This window comes from Chaetura pelagica, unplaced genomic scaffold (genome assembly GCF_000747805.2).
Source record: "Chaetura pelagica isolate M959 unplaced genomic scaffold, ChaPel_1.0 scaffold116, whole genome shotgun sequence".
NCBI lineage: Eukaryota > Metazoa > Chordata > Aves > Apodiformes > Apodidae > Chaetura > Chaetura pelagica.
The window spans coordinates 2,673,192-2,686,388 of NW_009953655.1; the positions used below are offsets into that span (position 1 = coordinate 2,673,192).

A 13,197-nucleotide genomic window follows, 5' to 3' on the forward strand; every position below is an offset into this window, starting at 1 on the left:
TCTGCAGCCGCAGAAGAGCTGCTCGCTTGTGGGCTTGTTTTTTAGTTACAGGCAGTTTAGATGCCCAAATCAAATCTCTGTTTTGCATTCTGGTTCACTCTGTTAAGAATCTTTGGGAAGAAAGCACAGATTTTGCAACAATTCAGTGGTTTTGGTTTTTGCTAAAGAATTTTATTGCTATCTGTGTAACCAGAAGCGTCACATGTTCCATAATGGGTTTGGCTTTTGCCTGGAGATTTGTAGAATTTGTCAGCAGTTGTTTCTTGAAATAAATATGATTTCAGTTAAATCTCTTGAATCACAGCTTGAAACATTGTCATATTATTAATTCAGCTGAGAGTCTGTCTCATGTCCATGTTTTCAGAGAAGATATTGTGAAATAATATGAGTTCTTGCTTGGTTTAGTGAGTTCCTTGTTCTGGGGGAGTTCTCAGTTTCCTTTTACCTCAGTCCTCTTCAAAAGATTTAATGCAGTTGGCTCATTTCTTCTCACTTTATCAGAAATTCTATTGATAATTCAGATTTCATCTGACTAAAGAATAATTAGAATCTTTCCTGATGCATATTCACTTGGTGTCCAGGTATACTTGCTTTCTTTTTAATTTAAAAGTTTAATTTCAGCTTTTCAGGCTGTTGTTTGTCCCTGCAGAATGGTTTTAGTCTCTCAGATGAGACTTTATAACTTATATGGAGAGATACCATTTATCTTGTAGTTACCTTAAAGCTGCTTGTTAGGGACATAGGAGCATTTGCTAGGGACTGATGGAGTTACAATTTTTAGATTTTCTTTTTTTTCTGAATCATTGTGCATGAAAAGGTTTCATGTTGGCCAGTTTTGGTTTTGAGTTCAGACTTGACAACCTTAAGAAGATTTACCAGGCGAGGATAATGCTACGTTATAGGCATACATTACTACTCCTGATGTAGAGCTAGCAAACATGCAAGTTTCAGGAAAATGCCAGTTGTAAGCATTAATAAACAAGGTGGTGAGATTTAGAAGAGATTTTTTCCATAGCAACTGACAATTGAATAGTTACTCATCATGGGTTTTGCTGCACTTTTTTGGAAGTGTGTGAGACTAGATTTGATGATTTTTTAATTCGATGTGACTTGGACTTAATCATATATAAAATTGGTTACCTTGAACATGGATATGATGATTATTGTGCTGAGCTTTCATAATATTTATGATGGTGTATTTCTCTATATCATGTATACACTGAACCTGGTAATATGAAAAGTATCCATATAATTTTAAAAATTGAAACAATTATCTTGTCTGGTCTAGGAGCACAAAGGAGTCATTCTGCTAGATCCATTTTTTGCTACGTTACTATAATGTTGAAGTGGACAGGGTTAGCATTTAGAACCCTCAGAAAACCTGCCTAAAGCAGATAATAGTACTATTTTAACGTGTATGTTTTCAAACTTCTGAATGAAAAATGGGAGTTAGATGATGTTGTTATTAAAAAGCTGAATATCCAGCAGTTATTTTGACCATTTAAATTCCGCACAGTGTGACAAATGGCCTGAAGGATCAGCTGTTTCCCAGTGGACTGATGTTCATGATACAAAATGCTTACTTTTTATTCATTCTAATAGCTAGAGCACTTTGGAATGTATCTGAGCTGTGGTGTTTCCTCTGGAGGTGTGCTTTGATAGAAGGGCCTGTTTGTAGAGTAAGGAAAAGAAGCTTGTGATGCTGCTGTCCATGGTGTAGGTGCTGCAGTAACCCAGCCTCTGGGTTTTTTAGGCTGGCACGACCTCATAGAAGTAAACTCATCTGTTTTATGTTGTTGCTGATGATACTATCTTAGGTCTGACTCCTACTTGTTTTAGACCATGCAATACATTTGAGTAATTAGTGTGGGTAAGATTTGTGTTGTAGATTGTTAAAATGAAAGCTATGATTTTTTCTCTTGGCTTTTGTTTTAATAAAATTGATTAATCAATCTGTTTTTGTTGGACTTTTTCATAATGCACATTAACAGATACTGAAGTGTTTTGGTTATGTAGATTTTAAGCAATGCTTTTTTTAGTAAAACCTGAACAAAGTACATTGAGTGTTGTATTAGTGGGGACATATCTGTCTGAATACTTGATAGCTTTTGGCATTTCTTTATTATTGAAAATATTCTCCGTCTTTTTGTCTTAATGTAGCAGTGTAAGACTGGAAACATCTGGGCTGAATGGACTTTAGCATCAAAAGAAGTTCTCAACTGTTAACTCGAAAAATTAACTACATCAAAATGAAGCAGGTACCAGAGATCCTTGGAAATACCAATGGGAAAACTCAGAATTGTGAAGTGAATCGTGAGTGTTCTGTCTACTTGGGCAAAGCACAACTTTCTGCCACTCTACAAGAAGGTGTCATGCAAAAATATAATGGCCATGAGGCTCTTCCATTTATTCCAGCTGATAAATTGAAAGATCTAACATCTCGTGTGTTTAATGGTGAGTCTGGGGCCCAAGATGCCAAGCTGCGCTTTGAAACCCAGGAAATCAAGGGAGTTGGAACACCACCCAACACCACTCCTATCAAGAATGGCTCTCCAGAAATAAAGCTGAAAATCACTAAAACCTACATGAATGGAAAACCTCTTTTTGAATCTTCCATTTGTGGAGACAATGGTGCAGATGTGTCTCAGTCAGAGGAAAATGAACAGAAGCCGGCAAACAAGGAGAGGAGAAACAGAAAAAGAAGCATAAAATATGACTCCTTACTTGAGCAGGGTCTTGTTGAAGCAGCACTAGTATCAAAGACTTCAAGCCCCACTGAAAAGAAGGTAGTACTTTTCTAAATTCTTTACTTTGCTAGATTTGTTAATTTTACTTACATTTCATTTGTTCATGTGTTAATCTTCATTACAGGTATTACAATAGGTGCTTCCCACAAACAGGTCACTTACTGTGATACTTGGTTTCAACAAAGGACAGATAAACTCTAGTTCTGTTCTGTGTTTCTTGTCTATGCTAGGAGTATCCCATAAATTCTGGTTCCAAATCAGTAAAAGCCTCCAGGGCAAATTGAGGCACTTTTGTACTATAGAAAGTGTGAAACAGAAGCTTCATCCAGGTGTGTACCCAAGACCTAGCCAGGATGTGCACCTGGACAAGGGAGAGTGGGGAGGCCTCTAAATTTAGAGATGGCCTTTAACTGTTGCAGAGTGAGGTATTCTGACTTTCTAATAACCAGATGATTCAGAAAAAACCCACCCTATTTCTATATTCCCACTTCTGACTTAAAGAAAAATATATTCAGCTTTCAGTTGACTGGTGAGGTAAGCTTTTCACCTTCAGATTTTGGCAGTTGGAATGTAGTCCCTGGCCTTATTTGTCATCTGAGAAGAGTTGGTTTTGCTTGCTATAACCTAGTGAAATATATTGCTTATAAAGGTCTAGATACTTGAACTAAATGTCATTGTCTTGTGGTCAAGCTCATCTGGTTTTTGCTTCTTTTTAACATGGCCAGAAATGGAAATTGAATTTTTAATTTGCTTTGCCAAGTTGTAAATAATAATGCTGCTGGGAGCCTTTTTTCCTGCTGTTTTTAGTTTTTGTTGCTAAACTTCATTTAAATTAATGTGGTTTGCAGTCATTTTATCTAGGAGCAAGAAAGCTACATAGCAAGGATACTTCTGTGTGTATTAAGTTTCTCAATGAGAAATTCAGAATAGTGTTGTATATCAATGGTAAACATTAACAAATGCTTTGGCTAGTGAACAGATACTGTTTTTGCAAACTTTAAAAGTGAAATGTATGTTTTCTGCCAGCTGCAGGTTTACTAGTTACTGTTGATTCTGACTTTCTCCCAAGGTCACACGTGAAGAGAAGCAGAACACACACAGCTGCTAGAGTACTGGTTTTATTTACCCTTACTTTCATTAAAACTACTAAATAAATGAGTTTACAGAAAGGTGTAAACATTCTTTTAAGTGTCAAGAAACACATGTAATTTATTTATGATGGCAAATATATTATTTGTCCTAGAAAGATCGATGCTGATGTTTTCAGGAATTTTATTAAAGAGTTAGGGTTTTTAAAAATTTTGTTTAGGAGAATGTTTTAACATTAATTGATTCAGACTTTTCCAAATCACTACTCAAAAGTAAGAAGTATGGCCACAGTCAATAGTTGGAGTAATTCTTTGCCCTGTTCATTATTAATGAGGATAAACTGGGCTGAAAAGTGGTATATTTATTTGCATCAGCAATTCTAGCATATTTGTGTGACTTTTTTTTCTTTCTTTTAAGAAAGAGGATGGAGTATTTAATATACCCATCTACACAGTTTATGCTGAGGCCTTTCACATTGTTTGTTGATTAAGGGTGGCCTTTAATTTTTCCTGGTGAGCAATTCATTTAAGATTAAAATAAAGGTTGGTCTGACTTTTTTGAGTTGTCTCTTGGCCAAAAATGATGAGGAGAAAACCATGTCAACACTGTTTCCCAGCATGCTTGAGACTTGATGGCTGGGGAGTGATAGTGTCATTTGTTCCTGTGCCAAACCAGTGAGCTACCAAACTACCAAATCAGGACAATCACCTGCCTTATACCAGACTGTGCAATATTAGAACTCTCTTCAGAGCACTTGAAACAGAGGGTAATGTAAAAGCATTTGAAGGTCACAAGTATGTTTCATGATACAACTCCTCGATTGTTAAAAGTTTAGGGCTTTTCTTTCACAGGGAGGGTTTGCAACTGTGCAGGTTTAAAATACAGGAAGAAAAACATAGTATTGGGAACATGCTGAAGGAGATTTTTCAGACTTTTTTCAGATATAAACAAGTGACATACATCCTAACTGTAATAACTTAATATCAGTGTTGTTAGGTTTCAGACCCCTGCTGTAGCTGTTATTTCATCATCAACATCCAAAGTGCATTGTACTGTGGTTTTACATAGCTGATTGTGGCTGCAAAGTGGAAGTAAAAGCAGATTAATTTTACACTTGAGTATCTGTTTATTGCAGGTTGCAAGTTAATGTAGAACCTGTTTGTCTGGTTTTATTTCTGGGTTGGTTTCTCTCTCAATTTATTGTTTTCCAAGCTTGTACTCTTTTGATTAAGCAAAAATTGCCATGGTTCAAATACTGCCTTTTGTGTAAGGTAATTATATCTCTGATGGATATAGCAGATTACTGTCTTGCTGAGGTGAGAGGCATATCATTTAACAAATGTTCCAGTGCTCTGTTATTGGGTTTTCTTGTTGTATGGGCATTTTTTATCATTATAAAGGAAGGCTGTCTAAAACTTTATCTGCAAGTCAGTTTTCACTTGGCAATAAACATGATACGCTCAGCTCTGACGTGAGTTAGACTTTTTCAGGGCTCTGAGAAACAGCTGTACGGCTTTCACTTTCCCAAGGTAGAGGAAAGAAAGCAGGACAAGCCATTACTCTCTGTTTATTCCCCTCCTGCCTTTTATCCTTCTCCCCACCCCTGGTATCTCTCCACCTGAGGAGTTTATTTTAAAATCCAGGCCTCTTCTGATAAGGCCTGGTGTAACAACTTTTATGCCCAGGCACTACACTGATAGTGGTCTGACACCACCTCCAAATGTTCTGTGTTACCTGTGGTAGGTGTCACATGTTAGATGTTTGAATTGATGCCAAACCCATGGATTCTGATAGTTGCCTGCTTGGTAGTGCTGCTTGTGAGAGTGGCAGCATGCTTCAGTGCTAGATTCTGTGGTGGCTGTTTTTTGAGTCATGGCATTGGTCAGTTCCTGCAATGCTGCCAGTTAGCAATGAGGACTTCCCTAGATTTTTCTTACTCAGCGCTTTTGTTACAAGTGAAACAGTCCTCCTGTTTGGAGAAAAATGGCAGAGGTTTACTTTAATCAAAGTCAAATCCCTAGAGCAATCCAGAGTTTCTGTAGAAATAGAGTATGTATTACATCTGCAGTTCTCATGCTTGCATTCCCAAAGTATGTATGTGCTCTCTAACCCTTAAACAGCTCAGTAGGTGATAATGGCACATTTCAGCTTGTTCTGCATAAGCCTGTTTGGGCCTACAAGTGGCACTTTGCCTTTTTGGCATGGTTTCCTGGCATGTCTTTGATGCACAAGTGCAGTAGTTCAGAAAAGCAGCAGCACGGTGTTCAGAACAAACCTGGAAGTCTACATGCTGCTATACTTGCTAGTTTAGGGATTCCAGCAGTGCAAGATGTGCATGGTCCAAAAGCTGTACCTTCATAGCTTTCTTGTAGTCCCCTTTTAGCATTATACCAGGAACTTGGCAGTTTGTTAATTTTCTGCTTGGTACTGTTTATAATGACTTTGCAGCAGCTACGTGGGGGGCAATGGCAAATGAATGAAGAAATTCTGCTGCTCCCCTGTCATGTGTTTATGTTGCCATTTCGTCTTCAAAGAGAACTGTTCTGGCCAACTCTACTATATCTGAGACCTGCATAATGTTATAGTGCCTTTCCCAGTGAATGGCAAAGATTTAGAAACACGGTAGGGGTGGAACAGAAACAGTCTGAGGATTATCTGCTGCTTTATATGCTTCTGTGTTACCTAAATGCAGAAAGATGGGGACCACTAAAGGTGGTGATGTTGCTCCAATGCTTGCATCTCATCGGTAGAAATGAGCAGAAACCAACAGGTTCCTTCTGTAAGATTGGAAAGCTGTGCTCATCAAAGTGTTTGATTATCCTCTTACATCTCTTGCAGCCAGATCCTGGAGTGACTTAATTTAAAAAAAAAAAAAAAAAGCTAAAAGAAAAAATGAAGTCAAATAAATGTGTCTTTTTCAGAAGACAGACTTCCTTTTTCATCATCAGTTATTGGGAATTCTTGATCAAGTACAATTTACTGAACTTGTCATAAAATGTGTAGCTAAACTGCCATGCGAGTCAGGATCTGTAGCTGTAGGGTGAAATGAACTAAATTACTTTTTTAATAGACTTCTTGAGGTATTAGATCCTGTCTTCAGGTGAGTGATAGCACAAGCTGTTTGGCTGATACAATTGGAATCCCAAAGAAGTTGGAGTAACCCTAAAAACGTCTCCTGGGTGATCCCTTCAGGAATGAGAAATAGCTTCTTACCCTTTTTGGAAAGATTCCTGACCTACTGTTTCACATTAGCAGTTAGTAAAGGATTATGTTTAGCTGTGCCTTGAAAACTTTCTTGTGCCAAGCAGTTCACAATGTGCAGAACTGACTGTTACTTTGAAACTTTAAATTGTTTCTCTTAACGCCTCACTGGAAAAATTCCTGAAAGAACTACTTGTAGGCTAAGAAGCACTAAAAAACATACAGCATCAAGAGTGTAGTGCTTTAGGGGGAGGTAAGAAACTATAAGTGTTCTCAGAGTGGCTACAAAATGAATTATAGAGTTTAAATATTTGTTCAGGGTTCTCCATACCACACTTCCTATTCTTATATGTAAAAGTGGCTGAATTAAGTACACTTTCTGCATAAAACTGTTATCTCAATTTGTAATGTGTAAATATATGTATTTTTTCTTCCTTTATAAAACACATTGGTGGAAGAATCCAAATCAAACATGAAATGATTTCTTGAAGTAATTATAAAAATGTTATTTAAGACTAGCTCTACCAGGTTGGATCAAGGAGCCATTTAATTCAGCACTTTGGCTGGGGGGTGAGGTTAAGTGAAGGGTGCATAATGGAGAGTATAGACTTGGTAAACCCTGGAGTAATGCTCACTTTGCATACATTCAGCCTCCAGCAGTTTGTGACTCAGAGGTTTCTAGAGCTAGTGACTTTGTATTTAATAGCTGTAGGTGGATAAATTCGTGGAAGATGACCTCAGTTTCTTTTTGAGCCAATGTGGATTTTATATCCATGACATAAAGTAATAAAGCAATATAGCAGCTCTTTCCTTTTCAATTTGGCACATATTTGTTTCAGCTGATTCTCTTATACTACTAGAAGTAGGGATCATGAACAAAATTCTCAATTACTGATAGTTTTATAGATTTTCCACAAACATGCTCAATTTTTTATTTCAGCCTGAAGATACCTGGTGTATTGTTCCACATACAGGAGCCATTCCAGAATGTTACTTCCAATTATCATCTTTTTTCTAAACTGCGATGCCCTTTGGGTTCTGCTGTCTTTTTTTTCTTTTTGAGAAAGAGGGACAAGAGTGAGTGCAAACTGGAGCATAGGAGGTTCCATGTAAATATCAGAAAAAACTTCTTTACTGTGAGAGTGACAGAACACTAGAACAGGCTGCCCAGAGAGGTTGTGGAGTCTCCTTCACTGGAGACATTCAAACCCCACCTGGACAAGTTCGTGTGATGTGCTCTGGGTGATCCTGCTCTGGCAGAGGGATTGGACTCGATGATCTTTTGAGGTCCCTTCCAACCCCTAAGATTCTGTGATACTGTGAAGAGCAGTAGAGGACATTCAAGATATAGATGCATTGTGGATACATACAATGGCATGTTAATGATTATTTTTTAAAATTGTTCTCAATTTAATTATTTTTAATTGTAAATAATACTTAGCATTTTTTGATTCTTTACTCCTTCAGATCACAGAGCCAGTTTCTTTCTGTGGAAAGCTGCCCAGATGTAATCTAGCTCAAATTCAGAGAACATCAGCAACTGTTGCACCGTTTCACACTCATCTTTGGTTTATGTGTTCCAGGGCTTGTTCTATTTTATTTTGGTTTTTTGGGCATTATGGTGGAACTGACAGATTAAATAAAGTGGTGAGCAGGCCACCTTCTGAGGAACTGGCATTCTTCTATGTCTCAAACAGCAGATAGTGTGCTGTAAGGCTGCTGAGAGATGAATTACACTTTTTTTGTTTAATTGATTTTGAAGTTCACTAGACTTATTCTCAGTTGTTGCACTGGTAGTGTTGTGATTCAAATGAATACTATCATCTGCCCAGGGAGGTTGTGGAGTCCCCTTCTCTGGAGATATTAAAGAACTCCCTGGATGCAGTCCTGAGTAATGTGCTCTAGGGGATCCTGCTTTAGCAGGGGACTGGATGATCTCTAGAGGTCCCTTCCAACTCTGACAATTCTGTGATTCTGTGATCTCAGCATCTCCTCTTAATATTGTATTGACCATTACTGATTGGTGTGTTTTCACTGCTTTTCTGTCCCAAGATCTGGTGAAGCCTTTCTGTTGCTCTGCTCAGTCATGTGTGTAACCAAAATAAAGCATGTTTAACTTTCGTATTTGGCTGGGAGTTAGATCTACAGTTCAGGGTTATGTTACTTGGATGGTTTTACAGGCAGATTTTTGGGAAACTGTAATGATCTGTACCAGATGTAATTTCTGGCCCTTAAAGCCCCTTTTTTGTCAAGAAAGAAAAATGCTTTGTAGTAACCCTTAGGCAAAGTAGTGAAGGCAAAATATTTTGATCTGTCTTGATTGGCCTACTTCACAGGTTTCCTTGTTCTGTAGGGGATTTAATGTAGGACACATGAACTTTAAGATCTCCAAAAGAGATCTTTGTTCACTGACACTTTTTATGTTTGTTTATTGCCATGTTTCATTATCCTCCTATTATTAATAGATCCAACCAGGCTAGCATTTATATTTCTCCTTTTTGTGAGTACTTGCAGTACCTACAGGAGTTGTTCTCCTGGGCATCATAAAATAGGCAGTGTATGAAACTACAAGTTGTCAATAGTAAGGAATTAATTCCCTTCTGACAGAGGGGTTATAAAAATGCTTTATTTTGGAAGCCCCATGCAAGAAGGAAAACTGCATCTTTCACAGACTGTTGTTAAACAAGCCCTGCTGCACTTGCATGAAGAAGGGAATTGAGTCGGTGGCCTCAGAGCAGCAACTAATGTTAGAAGAGCTTGGGTTGTATTGTTTTGTTTGTTTTGGTAAATACATGTCAACTCAATTGTTATGTTGAGGATGCTTGTGATGAAGTAAAATAATTTGGGATCTTGGTTCTTGTAGAATTGATAGCATTTTAATCATGTGCTTCATGATGCTTTGCTGCAACGACTGCTTTATTTTAATGTAGGGTTGGGGCATTTCTGGCTGGGGTTTCCCCAGGTTTTCTGTAGGTCCTTCATTGCTGAAAATAAGGAATATTTCAAGGATATGCTTCAGTATTTCCTAGTCAAAGTAGTGTTGTTCAATTTAGTATTTGAGGTTTTTTCCCCCCAACTTGCACCTAGGCTGATTAACCATTGATGTTGTTTCTTGCATCTCTAGATGTATGTAACAACACAACCTGATGGGAGCCTCTTGTGTCTGTTTTTACACCTGGGGATTCATTTTTAAGGCCTTTAATCTCAAAGGCAAAGTTTTAGTACTTGGACTATGTCAAGCTGTTAGTTAACTAACAGAGCCCCTTTATGCCAAGTTAGTGTTTGTTCTAGTTCAGATTGCTTCTTTTAGAGGTGTTCTTATTGCGAAAATGTATCTGCCTTCACCAGAAAACAATGTTCTGCAAGTCTAGTTGCCTGTTGGTTCACTGTTATATGGGCTTGGGTTTCTCTGTTTTCTACCAAGAGTATTAGGATTCAAAACATCCATCCTGGGATATTTGTGAGCTACCAAGAGGAGGATGGTATCTGTTAAGAACTCTGTAAGGGCATAGAAGAGTGCTAAGGGTAAAGCCCTGAAACAGTTTCGGATCTGGAAAGTATGAAACCATTGTACATGCAGATAACAAAATACATATGGATATGGCATTCTGAAAATCTGTAGATAACACTGAGATGATTTGGTTTGCATTCTTTTATCCTGTGTGAAATTCATATGGAAATTATTCAGAAATAACTTTTATGTGCCAGAGTTCCTCATGGCTCTACAATCATGCTTTTCCAGACTTCTGTAGCATTTCAGTTCAGTCTTACATACCCAGATACTGCATCAAAAGGTTAAGCTTTTTAGGGTGGGTGAAGGTTAGAGAAGCTGGATGTTGGCAGAAATATTTTTCTAATACTCAGTGTAAAAGAAGTTTTCATGTATTGTGATCAAGCCATATCTGATTTAAATGCCTATTTCTGAAATGTGGAACTTTTCAATGATAAGCCAGTAACTTACAGTTTAAGAGATCATCTAAATGTAAATGCAGAAATTCAGTAAAGCAGCTGAAAGAAACTGGTCTCTGTATTTTTAAGAAAGGTTGAGGGTTGGGATGTGTTCTAGAACTGGATCCATTTGTGAATGATTGTTTCTCTTCAACTCTTTACTGTAAAAGAAAGGGTTATATCCTACTCACTGATGTGACACCCATCCACAAGAAGGTCCAGAAGGAGGATTCAAGGAATTACAGGTCTGTTAGCCTGACCTTGGTACTGGTAAACATCATGGAGAGGCTCAATTTGAGTGAACTCACACAGCAAGTATGGGGCAGCCAGGGGATATGGGCCAGCCAGCATGGGTTTATGAAAGGGAGGTCTTGCATGAAAAACTTGATCTCTTTCTAGGACCAAGTGACCTGCCTGTTGCATAGGGGGAAGGCTGTTAATGTTTTCTCCCTAGACTTTTGTTAAGGCCTTTGACAGCATCTCCCACAGCATTCTGGAAGAGCTGGCAATTTGTGGCATAGACAAGTATACTCTTCACTGGGTAAAAAACTGTCTGCACGGCTGGGCAGTTGTGGTAAATGGGGTCAAATCTAGTTGGTGGCTGATGACCAGTGGTGTCCCTCAGGGCTCAGGTTTGGGGCTGGTCTTGTTCAGCACCTTTATCAATGATCTGGATGAAGGTGTTGAGTGCACCCTCAAAGTTTGCAGATAACACCAAATTGGATGGGAGTGTTGATTTCCTTAAGGATAGGCAAGCACTACAGAGGGACCTGGACAAACTGGATTGATTGGCCAAGGTCAATTGTACGAGGTTCAGTAAGACCAAGTGCCAGGGTCTGCGTTTCAGTCACAACAACCCCAGGCTCGGGGAAGAGTGGCTGGAGAGCTGCCCTGCAGAAGGGGACTTGGTGGTGCTGGTGGGCAGCTGGCTTTACATGTGGAACAGGCTGCCCATGGAGGTGGTGGAGTCACCATCCTTGGAGTTATTCAGGAAACGTGTAGATGTGGCACTTCAGGGCATGCTCCAGTGGCTGAGGCTGTGGGGGATTTTTTGTGGGTGCTTTTTGTTAGGGTATGTGTGGGTGGGTGTTTTTTGGGGGTTGTGGCTGTGTTGTTGTGGGTTTTTTTGTTTTGTGTTGATTGTTGGACTCTGATCTCAGAGGTCCTTCCCAACTATGGTGATTCTGTGAAAATACCATGTTAAGTTTATTTCTAAAATACTTGTTCATATAGCGTTGTTTAAAGGAAGGTTGGTAATTTGGATAGACAGATTTGTTTTGAAATGTAAAAGCATCTTAAAAAATATTCTCATCTGCTGGAGACTTACTAATGGGGAACCAAAGCCAGAAAAAAAGAATTGAAATGTAACCGGGAGTTTAGTTGTTGATTTGAAATACAAATTTGAGCTTTTATCTTGTTCTAAAGTCCATAATTACATTATGAATCCCTGTCTAAACTTAGATGGTTTCCTTCTGCTTGCTTTTCCTCTTGGAGGGAATGCTCCTTTGTGGTGATATTCAACCTGCTGTCCACAAAGTGCTTGAGATGAATTTGTGGAAAGAAATGGAGGAAACCAACCTATTGTCACAAAACTTACATTGGTTTCAAAGAGCCTCAGCCAACACAAAGAAATTTTCAGGGAATCTGCAAGTAGAGCAGGGATTTTTCTTCAGCCTTTTTTGTCCTCTTGTTTTATAGCTTTACCATCTAAGCACACAGAAGAAAAAGAAATCCTAGATGTGGCATGAAGATTCATACTTAGTGTCTTCTGCGAATTTAATTCTTCACACTGCCAGATTTTAGCCCCTTTTTAGTAATTGAAGAAAAAAGTAAGTTGTTAGTAATAGAAGAAAAGATAACTTGAATAAATTTAATGTAATTGCTCTTGAAATGGAATTTGATATATACATCCCCAAGTATAGTTTGTTCATTTTGATCTGGGCATTTTGTGACCTTTCCCCCTCAGTCTTTACCTCACTGTACAATATAATGCATGTTTTATAAGGGTGTTGCAGATTAAATTGTGTGGAAGTTGATGCAATGACCTTTTGAGGGCTACAGTCTTTGGATGCTCTACTGAAATGGCCCTTTCTGTTTTACAGAAGATGGAACACAAAACTTTGCCAACTCATGGCTTCTTTCTTCATGTTTCCTCTTCCTTCTCCATTTTGTAATAATAATCCCGTGTTTTCTCTTAACCTTCTTGTAAGGG

At 38.4% G+C, this 13,197-nt stretch overlaps 1 protein-coding gene across 1 annotated transcript in view; it reads left to right on the forward strand.

The window, feature by feature from the left end:
- The first annotated feature begins 2,158 nt into the window (after positions 1–2,158).
- Positions 2,159–13,197, forward strand: part of WHSC1 (Wolf-Hirschhorn syndrome candidate 1) — a 62,117-nt gene continuing 51,078 nt past the window's right edge. The window contains exon 1 of the mRNA XM_010000240.1: positions 2,159–2,786. Coding sequence (XP_009998542.1) covers positions 2,190–2,786 — 597 coding nt within the window. The 5' untranslated portion in view covers positions 2,159–2,189. The remainder of the gene's footprint in view (positions 2,787–13,197) is intronic.